General features: G+C 43.1%; 1 protein-coding gene across 1 annotated transcript in view; it reads right to left on the bottom strand.

Moving 5' to 3' along the window:
• LOC310631687 (acyl-CoA (8-3)-desaturase-like) overlaps positions 1–22,582 on the bottom strand; it is a gene marked incomplete at both ends in the record, with an annotated part of 37,044 nt that extends 14,462 nt beyond the window's left edge. Inside the window, 3 exons of the mRNA XM_083348343.1 lie at positions 622–819; positions 3,128–3,238; positions 22,361–22,582. Of these exons, the coding sequence (XP_083204469.1) occupies positions 622–819; positions 3,128–3,238; positions 22,361–22,582 (531 nt within the window). The remainder of the gene's footprint in view (positions 1–621; positions 820–3,127; positions 3,239–22,360) is intronic.
• Positions 22,583–23,560: the final 978 nt, after the last annotated feature.

Genomic DNA, 23,560 nt, shown 5'->3' with positions numbered 1-23,560 from the left:
TATGTCTGTGTACTATATAGTACACAACTATATAATACTTTATATGCTGTATGCTGTCAGTAAATATAATAACAATAACAATAATAATAATAATTGGAAGGGGCCTTGGAGGTCATCTAGTCCAACCCCCCTGCTTGGGCAGGAAACCCTATATCATTTCAGACAAATGGCTGTCAGTCTCTTCTTAAAAACTTCCAGTGTTGGAGCATTCACCACTTCTGGAGGCAGGTTGTTCCACTGGTTAATTGTTCTAACTTTCAGGAAGTTTCTCCTTAGTTCTAGGTTGGAGAAGCATGCCTTCCTTCCAAACATTTTAATTTCAGCAGACAAAAAAGATGAAGCAATATCATTCATATTCTGCAATGTAATTTCCTCAGGTCCTGAAACAATGGGAGTAGCACTTTTCTTAATCTGAAGCAATAAGAATAGCACTTTTCTTAATCTGTGTGTTATTATTACCACATTATTACCACATATTACCACATTCAGATTCAACAGCTGAAAGAATTGAGAATCTAGATAAGTATACAAGATGTGAAATTACTAAAGCAATTAAATTGTTCTAAATACATTGAAGACTGTTTGACAACTCTGCTATGTTCTGCTATGCAAAGAGGTTACCTGTGCAGCGGTGAACATTGCTATTCCAAGAAGGAAAGGCATCCAGGATTTTCCAAAATACCAGATAGTAAACCAAGATGTAATGTCTAGTAGGAAAGCATGCAGAAATATGAAAACAAAAAAGCTGAATCTTGACTTCAAAAGCCCCATCTTCTCCACTGTTGCACGCAGTTCATGAAAATCCTTTACCAGCATTTCCTACAAGAAGTGATGACAGTTTTTTTACTCACACCAGAATGTAAAAACCCTTTTGGTAGACTAGACCAAAAGCCAATGTATATATTAAACTTAAGGTTGGATTTGCACCAGGATGAACCACTTGACCATACATCTTATTGGGTGACTTAGGACCAGTTGCTCTGTCTCAGAGCAAGCTGTAACACAGACTTGCTGGGATAAATTAAGGAGACCCCCATTTATGACATCTGGAGATTCAAAGAAAGTGGACGATATAACTAAATAATGATCTATTCTATCATCTTGATTCCACAGCCAGAGGTTTTTGGATTCTCACATGTGGGGCATCATATCTTCTCAATCATATCTCCTCAGCAATGGCAACTAGAGTGTTTTCAAAAATTACTGTGCATTCTCCTTTCAACAAAATAATAAAGGGAATGGAGTTAATACCCAAAGATTTATTTCAATTATGCGACTTGATGACCAGAAAATATGATCTTGGTCATTGACCAGGTCATTGTTTCATATGGAAAATGTGTCCCACTGCACTTCTGTCTTTATGCTAAGCAGGACATCCAGATCTTAAAACAAAGAACCAAGCCATCAATATTTGGAGTTGATAATATAGCAGCAATAGAAAAAAATCTGTAATAGGGATTCCCTGGCTCCTTTAAAAAGCTCTCTTTCAGTACAAGCACAGATACTAGTCCTAGATTTTCAACAATAGACTCCTTTTTTGCCCTATGCTTCTCACCACTCTGGACCATAACACTTGTAATCTCTAGAGAAGCTGTAGATCTCCTCCTCCATTGCCTTGGCCCTTGTGCTTTGAGGAATACACCTAAAGCAATTCTCTTTCTCTAGTGGAATGTGCACCTGCAGCAGCAGAGAGGAAGAATTTTGCCAACTGAGAACTTCCCCAGACAGAGACCCAGATCAAGAGACAACACAGTCCAGAGCTGAGGGGGAGGGGAAAAGTGAAACTAGAATTTCTCAGGATATGTCAAGTAGTTTAGAAAGATAAAACAAGATTCTGTGTATTACATGTAAGTAAATAAAGGTTTGGGCTCGATTGGATCTCAGTGTCTCATCTCTGGGCTTGAGCGTCACATTCTCCAATTAACTGTACTCAATTTGAGTGAGATAACTAATGTGCAATCATTGCTTGAACTGGGTATATGAAAGCACATGACTGTTTTCTAACTGAGTGCAGTATTGAAAGCGGCGTTGGATATGCACTACATCTGACTTTCGTTGCCTTACATTCCTATCAGACATGCTGTTGAGCCAGATAGAAATGTAGCTTGAGTAGATATCAGCTTGCTTTTATAATGTTCTGGAGCTTCATAGCAATCATATATTCAAGATTCTACCATTTAATGCTGTATAATGTTATCAAAGATTAAGATAATTTTGTTTGAGAGAGAAAATGGAATGAAGGATTGCATTTAAATGCTGAAAAATTAGAGAAAGTACATGAATTTGTGTCCTTTGATAGAATGTTAATTAAATATTGAAACTGGATGGAGAAATGTTAGGCTGTCCAATGGCTGATATGAATGCAGTGGGTAGTATGTGGTGTGTTGCAAATAATAAATGTTTGTTAAAAAGAAGTCAAATTATCTGCACATAAGAGCATTATTCTGCAAATCTGCTTAAATGGAAATTTGCTATAGCATGAGAAACATACAAGTAAATGTAATGCAGTGGGAATGAGGTACTGAAGAAGTAGTAAAAGAAGGAGGTAGAGTTAAAAGATCCCAAGTGAAGGTTGTTAAATACAAAAGTGAGTGACTGTATGAAATAAATACGTTGAGGTGGTTTGATCAGTGAAAAAGAATGAATGAGGACCCAACTGCAAAACAAATTAGTAATTGGTGAATGGGTCAAGGGGAAGACTGAGAAAGTTGTGACTGGAAAGAGCTGGTGATATCCTTAAAGTCAGAGAGAGAAGAAGCTAAAAGTGCAATAGACAATGAATGAAATGGTAAATAGAGATGAAACAATTACAGTTTGTAAGAATATCTCTTGTCTGTCTATCACATTTATGGTAGCCATTCATCTTCACTTTCTATAGAAAAATATGAACAGATAAAGTGAATAGTATAGATGTCACCTAGATATAGCTGTATTTTTCCTTTTTTTAACCTTATAGCTTTCATTCAATTGGTTTAATGTTACACTTCTGCATTTTGTATAATGTTGTTTGCCCTGAAAGGGATTAGTGTGATGGGGACATACACATACACAAACACATGTGTGCCTAAGTTTCTACAGTAAAGGTTCAGCAAAAGAAATCCAACAGCTGAGATCACCCAATACTCACATTTTTGGTGGGCTCACAGCACGGTTGATCTGGGGCAAGCTCTCCAATTAGGAGGGAATTCAAATATTTCTTTACCAGATCCTCATCCTTGTGGAAAGCTACAAAGGCATCCTAAATACACACACACAGACAGACAAACACACACAAAAATAAGGTTAACATGGCTAGGTGTACTTTTGGGAAATAATGAAAAGTGCACTGTAGGTGATGCTTCCCAAAGGACTATGGAGGAAGCCAACTCTATGATCTTGATTATTTTGAGGACTGAAGCTGTGTTTTTGTAGTTTACCTGAAATGAAAATAAGTATCATCTTCCCCTGCAAAGGTTGGACTTATGGAGATGTCTTTTTCTATTGGCTTTGCTCCTGATTCACCCTGTCCCTCAGCATGGTGCAATGCAAAGAGCTTGTTGTTATATATGAAGCAGCCTGATGAAGAGGTTCCTACATTAACCGCTTTCTAGAGCTGCAATTTCTGTGCTTTTCTATGGGAGACAGCATCAAAGAAACCCTTAATGGTTATTTCTTTTGCTTAAAAAGAAGAATGGGCATTTGACTTCCGGTGGCTGCGCGGCGCCGGAGACAGCCTTTTCGGGCTGCCCGCGGCTCAGCTGAGTAATTTTCACCCGAAACAGCGCCGATCAGCTGTTCGGGTGAATTTGAAGCCCCCTCCTTGGGAGAAGAGGAGGCGATGAGGCCCCAGGTAGGGGTCGAGTTCTCCGGGGCCGCCTGAGCTTGTAGCTTGGGCGGCTGAAGGATCAAACTCCCCCGTAGCCTGGGTCGCTCCCAGCTGGCCAGCGTCTCTGCTCCGGATTTCTTGGAGCAGAGCCAGGCGTTTGCGACCACCCCTGCCTGAAGGAAGGACTATGGAATAAAAGGAGCAGGCAGAGCGGTACAAGAGGAAAAGGTGAAGAGGATTATTATATTTTACTCTCGAGCTTGATGGACTTTTTAAACTTAAAGTGAAAGTGCGTCACAAGTGAAAGTAAAAGATGGCGGCTAAACCTCCTTCAAAAACTCTTCGGAGTGCTGGAACTTCTCCGGTGCAACAGACATCGTTGCAAGCCTTGCTTCCTCCTGCTGCATTGACATCGAAAGATTTAGAAGATGCCCTTGAAAAGCATGCCCAGGTAATTTTAGTAACATTGAGTGATAAACTGGCGAAAATGGAGGAGAGAATAGATGAGAGGATGGAAGAGAAATTTAGTGCGATGAGGGTAGACATTCTGTCTACAGTGGAAAGTGTGGCTGAATGTGTACAAGGCCTGGAAGAAAAAGTGGAAGATTTGACTCAAAAAAATGCTGTACTAGAAGTTAAGGTATTGGAGAATGAAGACAAAGCGGACAGAGAGTTAAGCCTTGTTCAGTTTTACCAGATGCAGTATGCTATTAGAATTAGGGGCTTAAAAGAAAATATTAAAGAAGATTTAAAGCAGCTGATTTCTGAAGCCCTGGAAGCAGTATTGGGTCAGCCAGCATCTGAAATAAAGGCATGTATGGATAAAGTTTTTCGTGTAAACTCATGGATTGCCAGACAGAGGAAGCTACCCAGAGATGTGGTGGTTTATTTCACAAAAAGAGAAATTAGAGATGAAGTTATTCAAGCTGTCTATGATACTAAAGTAGTGGTTGCTGACCAAGAAGTTTTGGTTTTAAAGGAAATCCCTCCAAAGATTTTAAGGAGAAGAAAGGACTTTGCATTTCTGGTGCAGGAACTTAAACAACGTGACATAAGTTTCAGATGGGAGATTCCAGTAGGGCTGGTGGTAATGCATGAAGGTAAAAGATACCGTCTGGTTATTGTGGCACAGGCGCGTGAATTCTACAATAATGTTTTAAAAGCAACTCCACTATCACTTCTGGAAGCAGCAAAGGGATCTGGAGAAGGGAAACCTCAAGAGGCTGAAGATGGACAGACAGAGGAGAATGGTGCAGGAGTGGATCAAACTATAACTTTGTTGGCTGACGCTGGAGAGCAGAGGGTGACGCATGCTTCTTTAAAAAGAGCAAAACAAGTAAAAGAACAAGACCAGCAGAAGTTTTTGGAATCTTCAAAGCGCACTTACAGCGAGGCAGTGGGAGGAGCGCGGCCTAAAGGCGGCAAGGCCATTGGTGAGGTGCTCCAAAAGCTTCGAGGCGATAAGAATGGCGACTAAATTTTTGACTTGGAATGTTAATGGATTGAACTCGCCTCAGAAGATAAAGAAAGCTTTTTTATATTTAAAACAATTTAAGACTGATGTTATATGTTTGCAAGAAACGCATATTAGGGCTATGGACCAAAAGCTTTTATTGAACTCAAGACTGGGTACGCACTTTATTGCCTCTGCAATGAATAAGAAAAAATGGAGTGGTTGTTTATATTAAAAGTGCCATAACAGCGGACTTAATTGAAGCAGATAAGCATGGAAGATACGTAATGATAGACTTGTTGTTAGAAGGCAAAAAAACGCTTTTAGTTGGACTGTATGCCCCTAATCAACAACAACAACAGGCTGACTTTTTTAGTTTACTTCATACAAAGCTTACCCAGTTGGATTACAAATCGTTTATTTTTATGGGGGATTGGAATGGTGTAGTGGACGTACAGATGGACAAGGCTGGCTTTTTTAAGCGTATTCCGTGTCATGCCAGATTGCCAAAGTCTTTTTTTGAAATGAAGGATGATTTGGAATTGCGAGATATTTGGCGTGACATACACCCGCATGAAAAGGATTATACTTTTTTTTCTGATAGACATCAATCTTTTTCTAGGATTGATTTTATTTTGCTGACTAATAATTTTTTTCCAGGATTAAAAAGGTGAAGATTTGTGCAAGAGCTATTTCTGACCATAGCCCAGTATGGTTAGAGATTAATAAGGATAACAGAGATAGGCACTCGTGGCGCGTAAATGAGAATTTGTTTAGAAACCAGAAAAATGTTGAAGAGTGTAAACAGCGAATGAAGGATTTTTTTGAACTTAATATGAATAAGGATACCTCTATGGATATGGTCTGGGATGCTAGCAAGGCCTATATGAGAGGAGTGTTGATATATATGAACAATAAACATAGACGTATTTTGGAAGCTAGAAGGAAAGAATTGGAGAATGAAATTAAGGAAAAAGAGAACGCTTTGATTCTGAATCCATTGGATGTGAAGACTAAGGAGTCTATTAAGCTATTAAGAGGACAATTTGATAAATTAATGGCTGATCAAGTGGCAACCAATTTGAGGTTTGCCAGGCATAATACTTTTTGCAATGCTAATAAGCCAGGTAGATGGCTAGCTTATAGACTAAGGAAAAAGCAGAGGGCTTCTAACATAGACAAAATTGAACATAAGGGAAAAATGGTGTTTCAACAGGATTTTATTAAGAAAGCCTTTGTGGATTTTTATTCTAAATTATATGCTAAGGAGAAGATTAATGAAAAAGACATTGATGAATATTTGGAGAATGCTAGCATCCCGGTGCTTACACAAGTACAAAAAGAGGAGATTAATCAACTGATTACAGAAGAAGAAATACAGTAATTAAGGAATTGAAGGTAGACAAAGCGCCAGGTACAGATGGTTTGACGGCGGCCTACTACAAAAATTTACAATTAGAGATGGTTAAACCGTTAAAGGAACTGTTCCAGACAATGAAGCGAGGGGGAAAGGTGCCTCCATCTTGGAGAACTGCCTTTATCTCTTTGATTCCGAAGGAAGACCAAGATGCTACTCAAGTAAAAAACTATAGACCGATATCACTATTAAATGCAGACTATAAGATATTTGCTAAGGTGTTGGCTAATAGATTGATGAGGGTTCTGCAACGGGTGATTCATGGGGATCAAACTGGGTTTATTAGTGGTAGGCAAATGAAAAATAACGTGAGGCATATAGTAGATGTGTTGGAATTTTTGGAAAGGAACAACCAGATCCCTGCGGCGCTAATTTTTTTAGACGCTGAAAAAGCTTTTGATCAATTGAATTGGCAATTTTTGATGAAAGTTTTAGACAAAATGAATTTTGGGGATAAATTTTTGCAACCAATCAGGGCATTATATCAAAAACAAACAGCCCGAATAATAGTTAACAATAGTCTGACAGAAGTTTGTAATATTGAGAAGGGCACAAGGCAAGGGTGTCCGTTATCGCCCTTGTTATTTGTGTTAACATTGGAGATATTATTGGTAAAAATACGAAATTCGGAAAGAATTAAGGGTATACAGATCAGAGATCAGGATTTTAGATTGAGAGCGTTCGCAGACGATCTGGTTGTTACAGTGACCCAGCCGGAGAACTCTGTTGTGGACCTGATGGAGATAATAATGCAATATGGGAAGGTTTCTGGATTTAAAGTTAATGTACAGAAAACTAAAATTTTGGCTAAAAACATGACAGCATCGCAAAAGGCCCTTTTAGAAGGGTTAACTGGATTTGAGATTGTCAAAAGGGTTAAATATTTGGGGGTGTTTTTGTCGCCCTCTAATACAAAATTATATAAAAATAACTATGAAAAATTATGGGGAAAAATCCAAAAAGAAATGGAGAGTTGGGAAAAACTGCAATTGTCTTTGTTGGGGCGAATTGCAGCAGTAAAAATGAATGTCCTGCCTAAATTTTTATTTTTATTTCAAATGATACCGGTTCTTAAGAAAGATTCTAATTTGGAGGAATGGCAGAGAGGTATCAATAAATTGGTCTGGGCAGGGAAAAGGCCACGAGTTAAACTTAAGATTATGCAGGATACTCGTGAAAGAGGTGGTCTTAAAATGCCTAATCTTAAATTATATTATGAAGCTGCTGCGTTAGCAGGTATAAGTGATTGGATTAATTTGACACAAGAGAGATTATTAAATCTTGAGGGCCACGATTTGCTGTTTGGCTGGCATGCATATTTGTTGTATGATAAGAAGGTAGATAATGTGTTTAGAGTGCATATTTTAAGACAGGCATTGCTGAGAGTTTGGAAGAAGTACAGACATAAGTTAGATTGTAAGATACCATTGTGGGCAATTGCAAAACATGCAATAGAAAATATACATGCTGGTTTCAAACATGATGTGACTACGTACAAGGAGATCCTAAGCTTGGAAAGAAATGATTGGTGTTTGAAGCCATATAGTCTCTTGCGAGACGAGAAGATTGTTCAAAATTGGTTTCAATATACTCAGCTACGGGCCAGGTGGAAAGAAGACCAGAAAAATGGTTTTACAATGACTGATGAAAATCTGATAAAGCAAATTAGAAATCAGGGACCAGCACATATTAAACGGATATATCTTGCGTTGATAGAGATTGATTCAGAAACAGAACTCGTTAAGGATTGTATGATAAAATGGGCCCAAAATATCCAGGAAGTTATCACAATGGACACGTGGGAAAAGATTTGGGTGAGGAACGTAAAATTTACACAAGCTCAAAACTTAAGAGAGAACTTTTATAAAATGTTTTATAGATGGCATTTAGATCCTAAAAAGCTTGCAAGTATGTATCCGAACTATCAGCCAAAATGCTGGAGATGTGGAGATGAAGATGCAACATATTTTCATGTATGGTGGACTTGTAAAAAGATCAAGGTTTTTTGGATAAAAATTTGGTGGAATATGCAGAAGATTTTTAAGCAAAGGATAAAGTTTTCTCCGCAACTCTTTTTGTTGGGAATAATTACGGATGCTACGGTTGTGGACAGTAAGTTGATGTTAAATTTAATTACGGCAGCAAGACTTTTGATAGGTCAGTATTGGAAGAAAGAGGAACTGCCAACTATAGAAGAGTGGACTTTAAAGGTCTCCGACCTGGCAGAGATGGCGAAGATTTCGGCCTATTTGAAAGATCACTCGCAAGAACGCTATATTATGGAATGGAGAAAATGGATTGAGTTTATCCAGAACAAGTATAGGGTTAAGAAGTTTCATGTAGCATTTGAATAAGTCTTCTTTCTTTTTTTTTCTTTTTCTATTTTAGTTTCTCTATATATATTTAATATTTCTAAGGTTTGTCTTATCCTATATAAGCTAGAGAGTGATGGATTTTAGAGTTTATGGTTGTTAGTATATGGTTGTTTATGATTGTTTTTTTTATATATACCTTGTATTTAGCTCTGGGAAGTCCGGGGGGGGAGGGGGGAGGGGGGAGAGGTAGGGGGGGAGGGAGAAGGGAGGGGGAGGGGGGATTGTTAAAGATAAATTGTATGTTAAAACTTTTCAAAAAAAAAAAAAGAAGAACAGGGGCATTTCTAGCATTTGTGTCAGGGGAAAAAACAAAGTTTGGCAGCGTAGCTGCCTCCTGAGTGCTCAGGTCTAAAGGCTGGAAAGGAAGGAGAAAGGAGTTCAAGGCTGACTGTGAGAAATAAAAAGGAGGAGGAACTTTTTTTTTAACAAAAAGGAATGGAATTACACGTTTGTCTGTCAGAAGCAAGAATGCAGAAAGTGAAAAAGGAAAATGGCTTTTTCCCTCCTGTCCCATGGAGGAGTCCCCTCCTTTCCGACCCTGCTCAGTTGAGGGGATGGGGTGGTGGTTCAGAATCCACAAGATTGTAGGCATGGCACTTTGGCCCTTTTGTATAAGCATCAACACCTCCACTCTTCAGGTTTTGACCCCCTCCTTGCTCTCCCTATTCAGTTGGAGGAAGAAATCTCCTTGGTAGCAAATTGAGAACCTTCTTTTCACACGCGCACACACACAAAAGTGAAAATGAAGGCACAATTAATTTTTAAAAATATACAAAAGGAGGGGCAGCACAATCAGACTTTTAAGGTTCTGTTATTATAGCCAATCTCAATAAAAGTAGTTTTATCCTTACTGTAGAATTGATTTCCTGGTCTAGTCTACTTAGTGGGGCTGAAATAAGCATTCAAAAATTATTAAACTCTATGGGGACCTTGAGATTATTATTTTTTCACTGCTTAAGGAATATTTTCAAGACAGGAAACAGGATACATACAGCCACCATCAATCGAAAACATGTTTGACAACAGACTACAAAGACTTTAAATGAACAACCCACATGGACATCCCCAGATGGACACAACACTAAACTGGATTTCTACATCTAGTGCTTTCACCAATAAACCCAAGTCACAATAACCAGTTAAAGAAAAAGCTCCTCACCCAATGTATTTATTTACTTACAAAATTTATATAGCTGTCTACTTGCTCATAGTGACTCTAGGAAGCCTGCAAACAATAAAAACATAATATATAGGGAAAATGTCTTATTCAGTGGAATCATCTCCACTTCTCTGAAGCTGAATGGGAAGCTACATGTCTGAGTGCCAAAGCTTTTACATAAATTCCATGCCCAATATCCTGATAAACAACACTAATTAATTAACTTTCTCCTTCTCTTCATTTCCAGGCCTAATGCCTTATTTCAACAAGGGGAGAAAGTCAGTGCCACCTTATACTTGCTGTGCTTCGCTATTATGTGGTGACAGACTGCCATGAACTGTAGGGAGGAGGGAGGAGTAGGGGGGTGCTTGGGGAATTGAAAGTAGAGACGGTACTTCCTCAAGATGCTACCCCAAGGTCATCCAGCTGAAAGGAGGAGGGAGCCACATACCAAGCTGCATTTGGCTGACCATTCCCTTCTTTTGGGTCTCATCAGATGTACCTCCTTAGGGATGGGACATGCAATATTCCTTGCCTCCCCACTTAGTGGGTGGTTAATGTGACCGGCAAGAGACAGTCCCTCAGATAATCTGGTCCCAAGTCATGAAGGGCTTTTAAGGTGACAAGCAGCACCTTCAATTGCACCCAGAAGCAAATTGACAACCAATCCAACACCTACAGGAGAGGTGACATATGTGCACACTGAGGTCTGACAAATCCATGTGGGCAATTGCATTTTGAACCAACCAGAGCTCCCAGAGGCTTTTCAAGGGCAGCTCCATGTATAGCGGATTGCAATAGTCAAGACAAGAGGTGTCGAGCCCCGTTGGCTCAACACTTCAAGGGGCGTTCGGGGAGGCCGACCCAGGAGCGGCAGGCCCACCAGCCAGCCGGGCTTCAGTCTTTGGGGGCACACGGTGGACACCATACTCCACAAGCACCCACCTCGCAGACCCCAAAAGGGCCCCAGGCGTTTGCTGTTCGGCAGACTCGGCAGCCAGCCGCTTCGCATTCCCGGATGCCTGCGCTCCGGCAAACAGCTGATCCGGAGCTCACTCACATGCCTGCATCAGAGGGGGAGGCAGAAGGCCCCACAGGCACTCACGAAGACAGCAAAGATAGCCTCCAACTGTTGTTTTTGGAGGTGGACACCCGGAGGGGGCCTTGGCAGAGGAAGGTCATCTCTGTGAATGCCTGTGTGACTGTAAAGCAGCCATTAACACTGGATGGGCCAGGGCCGAGGCCAGACAGTGGACCATGGTGGGACTTGTGGAAGGGAGCCGCCGAGCTGGGTACACGCTGGGTGGTGGAGGGTGGCACGACGAGAGGGTTGGCGGGGATACTTACTAACCGCATGGCCAGTGGGTTGCAGGGGAGCACAGGTGGCGGGACGTGCAAGGAGACAGGAAGAGGGCAGGATTTAATAGAGACCAGCTGGATGCTGGTTTGGGTGGGCAAGGGTGGGGCAGAGAAATGCACCACTATAAAATGAACATTGGGACAGATAGCTCCCAACGCTGACTTTGTATGTACTTAGAGCTTTGGAAAGAAAGGAATCCTTGTTGTCGACCGTACCATGCCTCATCGATTGCTTGTCTTGCCAGGGACGGTTTTGTTCTGTACCAGCCTACTACCGGCCCTGCAGATAAGGCAGGGACAACCCCTTTTACAAGAAGGCAAGAGGCTGGAACTAAGCCTGCCAAATTTATGAACACAAAAGCAAATAGAGCAAAATAAGACACAAACCATGAAACAGGAACTATTCAAACGGTTGCCTTCAGCAAACCAGCTCTCCCATGCATTCCCCTTTTAAACAGTTCAGGGCGTGGCTTCTCTCTGCCTCCTTCCGAGGTGCCCCATTGCCTTCCTCTGTTTACACCTGATTGACTGCCTCCTGCGCCGGGCGTCCTTGAACAGGGCCAGCTGTGGGTCATCTTCATCCACACTGTCAGGCTCACACAGCTGGGTCTGCGTCGTGACCAGGTGGGAGGGGCCTGGCTGAGGGCTCTCATCAGCAAGCTCTCCAACCCCCTCAGCAACCTCTCCAACACCCCCCTCCTCCTCCTTTGAATCGTCTGACCCAAATGCTGAACCCACAGGCTGACCCTGAATCACAACAGGTTTCGACAGTAAGTCAGCGTTTCCACCGTTCTGTTTTCTTGCTGCTGTGTTGTGCTTCGGTGTCCTAGCCGACCGACATGGCAAAGGGAACCCAGGGGGCCATACCTGCGGCTGAAGGAGGAGAGCCGGCCAGGGCCACAGCACCCCTTGATGTTGAGGAGCTAGCAGAGGCCCTGCCTGTTGTGCGGCCCAAGGCCCGGACCCCTGCTCTGTGGTGGCTGGCAGCAGGCCCCAGGGGACAGGTGGCCAAGCAAGTGGTGGGGAATGGTGGTTGAGTCCTGTTCTGGGACAGGCAGACACAGGCCAGGAACAGCCATCTAAACAGAGGGGGGCGTTGTTGGAGTGGAGAGAACGACGTGTCACGGATGAGGAGGGTGAGGAGTGCAGCTATTCCACAGCACCGGGTAGCTACACCCTGGATGTTCTAAGAGACAGATTTGGGGAACCCCAGCCATGGACCCCCATTGAACCCGAACCTGATACTGGACGCTGGTCACAAGATGGAGCCGCCCCTGTGCGTCAGGGCCAGACCCACTTCCGTCTGGCAAGTCCCTGGTTCTGGGCTCCACAAGGTATTGGTACACCGAGGGGACCCACAACAGGGGATGGCAGTTCCGCACGATGCACAGGACCACCTGTGGGGGGGTTGGCTGGCAACATCCGGGGGCCATGACACAAGGACCACAAGCCCAGATGGGTCCCTGGGGACCTGGCACAGCATGGGGCCGGCCACCCTGACCGTCTAGCTATATTCTTAAGCCATGTCATACACCATCTAGACATATTCAGACCATTGTATGCCTCCCAATGGACAATGGTGATGGAGGTCACGACAGCACTTCAAGAGGAGGCTGCGGTGTGGGTGGCTAATTTATATAGCGATCATGTTAGGGAGCTGGGGGATGTTGGATTGTTCTTGGAAGCGCTGTGGGTATGCTTCGAAGACGTCACTCGTGTACACCGCACTGAGGCTGAGATCGTTGGGCTCCGACAAAATGGCCGTCCGGCAACAGAATATGTTCATGAGTTCAGGGAAGTGGCCGGAAAGCTTAGTTCATGGACGGAGCAGATGTTGATCCACCACTTCCGGACTGGGCTGGACAGGGCTCTCCAGAGGGCTTGTATCATCCGCAGGATCCCTCCTAGACTCCAGGAATGGCTCCGTGTGTTGGTTGAATTGGACGTCGGTTTGCAGGGCTGTAAATGGTGTATAGGAACCCAGGCCGAACCGCAATGAGCCCTAAACAAATTGCAGCCAGAAGAACAAAAGCTGGCAACACCAGTGATGACACCTACAGCACCACCACCTCGGGCGACGCTCCTATGCTTCTGGTGTGATCAACTGGGGCACCGTGTTGCGGATTGCCAGTGCGTGCCTCAGGTAGTGGCAGGTACACCGCCAACACAGGGTCTCTCCCCTGGACAGTCTGTGGAACGTTCCCATGCCACTCATCAGACCCCAGGTGTGACACCCCGAAAAGACATCCAGACTGAGACAGAGAGGCCAACGGGTGTGGACGATGGCACTGAGGAATGGGAGGAGGACCCAATGGTAAGTGCACCTATATGCCCCTTCATGGTCCCCATAACGTTGGTGAGTCCCAACATGGGTGGCAAACTAGAGTTTAAAGCTTTGATCGATTCGGGTAGCACTCGCTGTTTAATTAACCAAAAAGTGGTGTCCAAGGTTGGTATTAAGGTGGTGCGGTTAAATACCCCTATACGTTTCCAACAGGTGGACGGATCCCTCTTGGGGGGTGCACCCATTATGCATGTAACAAAACCCGTACGCCTAGAAATGGGGGAGCACTGGGAATTGTTGCGGTTTATTGTGGTGCCTTCCATGACCGAGGAGGTGATTTTGGGTCTCACGCGGTTAGATAAATGGGGTCTGACCATTTGGTGGGAGGGGGTTGCCATCATCTTCGCCTTGGGGTGGGTCCCCAGCCCCCGAACCACGAACGCATGGAAAGAACGAGGCCTGGTAAAGAGAAGGCCTGTGGAGTAAAGTCCAGGACGGAGATTCAAGTACCATCAGAGTATTCTGACTTACTGGAGGTCTTCAATGAATAAGAGTGCGATCTTTTACCACCCCATCTACCCACAGATTGCGCAATTGAGCTAGAGCCGGGGGTGAAACTGCCCAAGCCATGAATTTATGCTATGGCTCCAAGAGAGATGCTGGAGTTATGGTGGTACATAGACAAAAATTTGGCAAGGGGATTCATCCAGCCTGCACGTTCACGGATGGCAGCAACTGTCCTCTTTAGAGAAAAGTAAGACGGTACTCTCCAGCTATGTGTGGACTACCATGGAGTTAACACGGTGTGCGTCGAACATTTGTATCCATTACCCCTAATGAAAGACATGTTGGCCCACCTGGCTAGCGGAAGGGTGTTCACCCGGTTGGATCTGCGGGAAGCCTATTACCAGGTACGGATCAAGAAGGGTGATGAGTGGAAGATGGCATTTAATTGCCCACTTGGCAGCTTCCAGTTCCGTGTGATGCCGTTTGGTCTCCAAGGGGCTCCTGCGGTGTTCATGCAATTAATAAATCAAGTGTTGCATGAACATTTGGATAGAGGGGTCCTCGTTTATCTCGATGACATTTTGATCTATTCAAAGACCATGGAGGAGCACGTTGCCTTGGTATGGCAAGTGTTAGAAAAACTCTGGGAGGCCTGGTTATATGTGAAACTCACAAAGTGTGAGTTTCATACCTCTCGCTTGGACTATCTGGGCTATAGGATATTGGCAGCCGGGATTGAAATGGACCCCAAGAAAGTGAAGGCGGTGCAACAGTGGCAAGCACCAAAAACACGATGCCAGTTGCAAAGTTTCTTGGGGTTCACCAATTTTTACCAGCAGTTCATCCCATCGTTCACTGCAGTTGCCTTGCCTCTGACGGATTTGCTGCAGACCAAACAGCTATCAGTGAAGCCACATCCAGGGTTAAAAGTGGCATGGTCTGCCAAATGTCAACAGGCATTTGAGTTGTTGAAAAGGATGTTTGCCAAAGAACCCATTTTGTTACACCCAGACGCTAACGTGCCATTTATCATTCAAGTGGATGCCAGTGACATGACGGTAGGAGCCATTCTGCTGCAACGGAATGATAGCGGAACACTACAACCATGTGCATATGCATCAAAGAAGCTAACGGCCACCAAACGGCCTGGGCTATCTGGGAAAAGGAGGCCTTTGCTGTTCAGTGGGCATTGGAAATGTGGCGGCACCATTTGGAAGGTGGGGAAAAACCGTTCAAGGTCTGGACGGACCATAAAAACATCGAGGAGTATGTAAGGAATTGCAAAGTCTGTGCCACCACTAAACCCCATCCTGGAAAGCCTTTGGGACTCCTGCAACCAGTGGCTGATCCCTGCAGACCGTGGCAGGATATAGCCATGGATTTTATAGTGGAGTTACCGGAAAGCCGAGGGTATACAGTTATATGGACAGTTGTGGACCTGTTTTCTAAACAGAACCATTTTGTGCCATGTAAGGGACTGCCATCAGCCCGGCGATTGGCATGGATGTTCCTGATGCATATTTATCGCTTACACGGTGTGCCCAGGCGGATCATTTCGGACAGAGGGGTACAATTCACAGCTAAATTTTGGCGGGAGTTTGTCCAGTTCATTGGGTCATCCCAGGGATTGAGTTCCGGATATCATCCTTGTACTAACGGAGCAGCCGAATGAGCCAACGCCACTGTAGAGCGGTATCTGTGTAACTATGTCTCCTACCAGCAAACAGACTGGGTGGACCTACTGGCATTCGCAGAGGTGGCCCATAACAATGCGGTGTATAGCAGTACCGGTTACTCCCCATACAAGGTGGTATTGGGATATGAGTTTATTCCTATTCCAGAATGCATCCAGGGGACGGCTTCCCCCTGCCAACCTAAAGAATGGATGGTTCAAATGGAGGGGGTATGGAAAGCGACCAAGAAGGCACTGAAAAAGGCAGCTAGCACAAACAAGGAGCAGGCAGACAAGAAACGACAGCCTTTTCACACCCCGAAAATCAGGGACTGGGTGTATTTATCCACGAACTATTTGCGCTTGCAAATACCTAGCAAGAAATTGGGCCCCAAATATATAGGTCCGTTCCAAGTCACCCAAGTCATTAACCCAGTGACAGTACGGCTTAGGCTACCCAAGTTCCTTGGCAAAATCCACCTGGTTTTCCACAGCAGCTTGCTGAAACTGGCCCCTACATCTGCAGGGGCTGTGGAGAAGGGGTCTTCCAGTCCTGTTCATAATGGATATTACAAAGTACAGGAGATCATTGACTCCAGGATACGGAGGGGAAATGTGCAATATCTTCTGTTATGGAAGGGGTATCCAGCATCTGAAGCATCATGGGTGGTGGAGGTGGATGTCCAAGTACCTAGCCTGGTTCGGGCGTTTCACCGTAAATATCCAGAGAAACCCGGGAGGGGACGTGTAGAGCCTGTTGCCCACGTAGGGGTATGTGTAACATCTTCCTCTTGCCTTCCAGGTGAAGCCCTGGCAAGGGGAACCACCTGTTGAGCCCCGTGGGCTCAACACTTCAAGGGGCATTCGGGGAGGCTGACCCGGGAGCGGCAGGCCCACCAGCCAGCCGGGCGTCGGTCTTTGGGGGCACACGGTGGACACCGTATTCCATGAGCACCCACCTCGCAGACCCTAAAAGGGCCCCAGGCGCTTGCTGTTAGACAGATTCAGTAGCTGGCCGCTTCGCAAACAGCTGATCCAGAGCTCACTCACACGCCTGCATCAGAGGAGGAGGCGGAAGGCCCCGCAGGCACTCATGAAGACAGCCCGGATAACCTCCAACTGTTGTTTTTGGAGGCGGACACCCAGAGGGGGCCTTGGCAGAGGAAGGTCATCTCTGTGAATGACTGTGTGACTGCAAAGCAGCCGTTAACACTGGACGGGCCAGGGCCGAGGCCAGACAGTGGACCATGGTGGGACTTGTGGAAGGGAGCCGCCGAGCTGGGTACACACTGGGTGGTGGAGGGTGGCACGAAAAAAGGGTTGGGGGGGATACTTACCTACCGCATGGCCAGTGGGTTGCCGGGGAGCACAGGTGGCGGGATGTGCAAGGAGACAGGAAGAGGGCAGGATTTAATAGAGATCAGCTGGATGCTGGTTTGCATGGGGAAGGGTGGGTAGGTAAGAGAAATGCACCACTATAAAATGAGCGTTGGGGCAGATAGCTCCCAACACTGACTTTGTATGTTCTTGGAGCTTCAGAAATAAAGGTGACTAGGCCATGAGTGACCATGAGTAGGGATTGTTGGTCCAGGAAAGGGCATAACTAGCAGACAACCTGCAGTTGCACAATACTCGCAGCAGGGAAAAATAAAATGCCATCTAAGGCTCTAAAAATGACAATGCTTATTTATTTATTTATTGTAAGTATTTTATTAGGATTTTTTAACATAACATAAGTCATTATAAAACAAAATGTTGTCTGGGTAACATTTATAAGACAATCCTTAACAATTAATTTCTATAATCTATATTCCATATGTTATGATTATTTGATTTCCCCTTTCCCCAATGTATCTTTCTTTGCAAAAGATTACATTAAGACAGTTTTATTTGCTTAACAACAGTTCAATATATAGTTTCAATAATCCTGTATATCATTTTAGTTGCCTTATCATAAATCCTGTCACCATATTTATTTCAGCTTATTTCTCCCCTTTTTAACACTTAACTATATTTACCTTGGTGGATTTCATTCTGTTTTTTCGTATCCTCTCATATTTTTATATTTCCCAATCAATAATTTAAAAAAAGATAAATAAAAAGAAACAAAAAAAGAAAGAAAGAAGAGCAGCTTATTTCTCCCTCCAAATTCTAAATGTTCTTACAAATAACAATCAGTTCAACATTCAACTATATTTACATTAGTGGATTTAAGTACTAAACTACAAAAAATAAGATATGAAAATATGTATTTCTCCTAAATTAATATATATTTATTCCCTCAATTTCTCATTCTTTTTAACCATAGCTAAGAATGTATTTAGTCCAGGGGTGTCAAACTCAATTTCATTGAGGGCCGCATCAACACTGTGGTTGCCCTCAAGGGGCCAGGTAGGTGTGGCCTGGGTGGGCGTGGCCAGCTCTACATCGTTCGCATCAAGGGTGCCTATGGGGGCCTGGGCAGGAGTGGGACAGATCTGAGGGTCTCTGGCAGGAAGAGGGTCTCTGGGCCAGGGCCAAGGCAGTGGGGGCCGTTCCCTCACTGTTTCCAGGATGGCTTCACGGGCCACATGAAACCACTTCACGGGCCGGATCTGGCCCCCGGGCCTTGTGTTTGACATGTCTGATTTAGTCTATTTAAATTTTGAACATTCCATTCAATAGTTCTAATCATTTAATCCAGGGGTGTCAAACTCAATTTCATTGAGGGCCGCATCAGCATTGCGGTTGCCTTCAGGGGGCCGGGTGGGTATGGCCTGGGTGGGCGTGGCCTACTGAGTGGGTGTGGCTAGAGTGCATATGGCCTACTAGGTGGGCATGGCCAGCTCTACATCGTTCGCATCAAGGGTGCCTATGGGGGCCTGGGTAGGAGTGGGACAGATCTGAGGGTCTCTGGCAGGAGGAGGGTCTCTGGGCCAGGGCCAAGGTAGAGGGGGCCGTTCCCTCACTGTTTCCAGGATGGCTTCGCGGGCCACACGAAACCACTTCGCGGGCCGGATCCGGCCCCCGGGCCTTGTGTTTGACATGTCTGATTTAATCCTTTAAATCTCTTTCAAAACACATTTTTTATATTTTTCTTATCATCACATTTAAGTGGCTAAAACGTTTTCTTTTGTTTAAATCAACTCAACTCAGAAGAATAGAAAAAAACAAAAAACAAAAACAAAACACAATTATATTGATTTGGAGGAAGAAAAAGAAGAAAAAATTTCCCTCTAAGAGTAGTATATTAAAATTTTCCAATTTCTTTGTTGTTGTTATTAGCTGCGAAGTCGTGTCCGACCCATTGCGACCCTATGGACAACATTCCTCCAGGCCTTCCTGTCCTCTACCTCATTTCTTAGCCATATTCAAACAAAGGTTTCTTTTTGAAATATTCTTTCTGAAATATTCTATCTTTTTCCTGCTGTTTCATCATTTGTTTCCCTAAAGGGAATTTTTTCTCATTCTTTTCCTTATCTTCAAAGTTGTTTCCCATTTGGATTAAATCATAACTCTTTATTTTATATGATTCCATCTTCAAATTTCCATCCTCAAAATTATATTTAATCATCTCTGTTATATTTTCCTGAAAACATTCTTGGAGTGAAATTAAGTTGAAAATAAGTTGATTCATGCACTCACATTTCTTCTGCATTTCCTTGTAGTTTAAAAACATTGTCCTTTGAAATTTTTGCTGCTTATCATATGTTTCCTTTTGTGAAATGAGCGGTTTATAAGGTTCCTTTAAGTCTCTATATTCAGAGATTCTTTGAGTCATCTCTACTGTATTTTGAGAGATTTCTTGGAGTGAAATTAGGTTGGAAATAAGTTGGTTCATGTTTTCAAAGTTGTTGTGAATTTCTATGTAGTTTAAGGTCATTGTCCTTTGGAACTGTTGTCGCTCATCACATGTTTCCTTTTGTAGAGTATTCATTGCTTCAGCTGTGTTATCCAATTTGTTTAAGCAGGTGCATTCAAAGTTTAAGAGTTCAAAGGGGGAAAAAAGAAAAGAAAAAATTCTCCTCCACCAGCAGGGGTCAGCATTTGCTCATTTTTCATGTCTTTCTGGTTATTTTCCTTCTCTAAAGAGCAAATTTCGCCGCCCAAGTGAGAGAGAAGGAACGGAGTCCCCCTCCCCTTTTTTTCTTCGGAGGTCTCTTATTTTGGGGATTTTCTTCTTCAGGAAAGTAGGTAGAATAGAGAAAATCAATATTCTTACCCAGATTCAAGCATTCTGCTTTACTATTTGCTTAGTTTAATCGCTTGTGACTTCCATTTGGTTCAGCTGTGGCTGAACATGGCGTTAGTCAGCCTGTTCTTCTGTTGGTTTCTGGGAGGCTTCTCCTGGACTGTTCGGAGAGACCACCGTCTCTCCTAAGTCCCTAGGATTTCCTTCCTTCAGTCCACCCCTTCAGGGTGGATTTTGGCCACTTAGGGTCCCCAACAAAAAGAAATTTCAACCAGAGGATCCGACGTTTCGGATTCTCCAACTGCTTCGCTGAAAACCGGAACAGGAAGTCGATAATGCTTTTTTTAATTAAACAAGCTGATAAAGGAGGGATAGTTGTCATTATGAATGTGGCTTATTAAGTTCATGAAGCAAAAAGGCAACCCTGTACCACACTGAGATATCAGAATGAACTGTGCAGTCTCACCTATACAAGAGAGACTACATACTGTACTCCCTAACAAATTTGAAATCCATTGGCAACATCCCTGAAAGCATGGACAAGCACAGACTTCAAATTATCAAGAAAATAATAACCAATGACAACCCAGCTCAGTTTACCACCAGACTTCATGACTTTCATTCATCACTATTTTTACACTGGTAACCGATATATCTGCGTATGAATGGCACACTTATGTGCACATACATCACTCTGCAATATGTTCATGGAAGATTTCAAATATTCTCAACTATTAACTCCTGAATTTATATGAAATTTATTGATGACATTTTCATAATCTCTACCCAAGAAAACAGTCCCTCATTAAATTCCATCAAGGACTTCAATGCTTCCAATACTTCAATCCCATTATCAACCTAAGCCTTGATTTATTCAACAACAAGTCCACTTTTCTGATAATAGACCATCATGGATGCATAAACTACATAATGGACACATAAACACCAAGAAGCTTATAAATCACCATACATACCTACATGCTTCCAGTTTCCATCCAGAATATACCATCAAATGGACAGTCTATACTCAAGTACAGATTCACAAAAACCTTCACCAGCAGAAAAAAATGTGAGACAGCTGTATCTACATATATCAAGAAGTAGCAGGCAATCTCAGAAGGCCTTAACAAAGACAGTGGGGTTTTAACCCATCATGATTACAGTAGGTAACCTGTTTCAAGGAACCCTCATCTGCTAATTCCCCAGTTTTCCACTTTTCTTTCCCATTCCCAGATGTTTTTGAGCCTCAGCTACTGATCCTTGTATATGCAAATTACAACTGGTAAATGAAAAAGTCCATCTCTGACCTGGGAATTTCTTATTTAGCTTGGATTTATGTATTTTATACACTGAAGCAATAATGACATAGGGTTAGTTATACATGTATATGTGTGCATACATGTGCGAGTATGCATTTAAACATTTAATCAAAATAAATATTATAAATAAGTTCTGGGTCTATAAACTATTGTTGAAATGTACAATAGAGTCTACAGATTCTAAACTTACATAGAATTCAGTCCCCAGTGTATTTACTAAAAAATCCTAAAATTCAACAAGCCGTGGTAGAGCACGCACTTCTCTGCTACCAATATTACTCATATTGAGTAATACTGGTAGCAGAGAAAGTCTGCCTGTGAATTTTGCTTAGGCAAAATATAAGCTGAGTCCATGTCCATGCAAAACACCTTCTGAGCAGGTCTTCAAACCTAAACTGTATTTTGTTCACATTGTCTAGAAGTCAATAAAGTTAAGTAGCTGAAGTGCAGGCAAACATTGACCCCCAAACTGAAAAATAGAAAGTTGGCAAATCAAAGCAACTTGTATGTCTGCCAGGCCCCTGCCCTGTCCTTTTTCCAATAACACTTCTAAATTTTGTTCAGATACTACAGAATTGCCAAGCGATACATCCACCACCTGGAGCTTCTTACATTGTGTCAAAGCATTGGACTGTCCAATCCAGAATGATATTCTGTAATGCCAGAATTTCCTATGGCTTCTGACAAGAGAGATTCTTTCCCCTCATTCTTCTATTTGAGACCCTTGGAGAAAGACTGAGGAAGAGACAGCCTCAACCTGGAGTGTGTGCATACAAAGCAAGTGTTTTGTGGCAGCCTTCAGGTCATTCCAACCCTCTTTCCCCTCAGCAAGGACTTACCGTGGCATCTTGTCCAGAATAGTGTCTGATGAGGCGAGGCCCACCGGGATGCTGCAAATAGAACTGACTTACATCATAAACCTTTCGGTTGATTACCAGCCATCTCTCTTCCTTCAAGTCTCCATTGCCTGTGCGGAGCCCCACCTCCTGCCAGGTGAAGAGACGTGGGACCCCAGGCTCAGTCTCTGGATTCCCTACACTGGCTCCTGATTGAGGAGGCATCCTGGCTGGAAGCACTGAGGGATGCTGTTCCACTAACTCCTGGGCAGTTTTTTTTTTCCCCTGTGGAAAGTTGAAACGACTCTACCTCTTCATTCTGTTAAATGTTGCAGACAACTTTATATACACCTTTATCAACTACCCACACTGCTATTAACCTTTTGTTGCTCCAGATTTATTCTTGAAAGGCTTCCATCTCCTCCCTCTGTAGGAGGTGTAAAACTGGATAGTATTAGAGTCTTGAGCTGATTTAATGAGGATATTATTGTTGAGGGTTTTAAAAAATAATAATAAAAAAACAGAATAATAAACAACTGTGTAAAATATTCTGGGTAAGAATTGAATATGTTCAATAACAGCTCTCTATAGGAGTCTAGCGGCCTCATCACCAACAGTTACTTTTAAAGGGCTTCCTTCTGAGGGTTTTTTAAAAATAATAATAATAAAAACAGAATAATAAACATCTGTGTAAGAATTGAATAAGTTCAACAACAACTCTCTATAGGAGTCTAGCAGCCTCATCACCAACAATTACTTTTAAAGATAAGATAAGAAAGCAGAGAATTGGGAAACCCATTCAGGGAGAGAAGTATTGCAAAGAATCAGCATTTCATAAGGCTGCTTCCATGACTCTAAATCCTTCTAGGCATGGGAATGCTCCAACCACTCACTTTTTCAAGTACATAATCACTTCTAATTTCATTCCCGATGCCAGTGCATGCTCAAAATGGTATAGAGACACTTATGTCAACAACTATCTGCCTTCTTGAAGCTTTGTCTTATGAATGAGTATTTCAATCAGCGTGGCTAATAGCCACGGATTAAAAGAGCTATAGTCTAAAATATCTAGAAGATTGCTAACATGCTGTAAACCTGGCTGAAAAAATAATTTTAGATATTTTCTATCTCCCCACCTCAGTCCTGTTCTGCTGCCTCATTGTGGCAGTAGACTTCAGGACTCTGGTGTTTCTCAAATGAATC

Source organism: Vipera ursinii (genome assembly GCF_947247035.1).
Source record: "Vipera ursinii genome assembly, chromosome: 1".
NCBI classification, from domain to species: domain Eukaryota; kingdom Metazoa; phylum Chordata; class Lepidosauria; order Squamata; family Viperidae; genus Vipera; species Vipera ursinii.
This window is presented reverse-complemented; position numbering and strand designations above follow the sequence as displayed.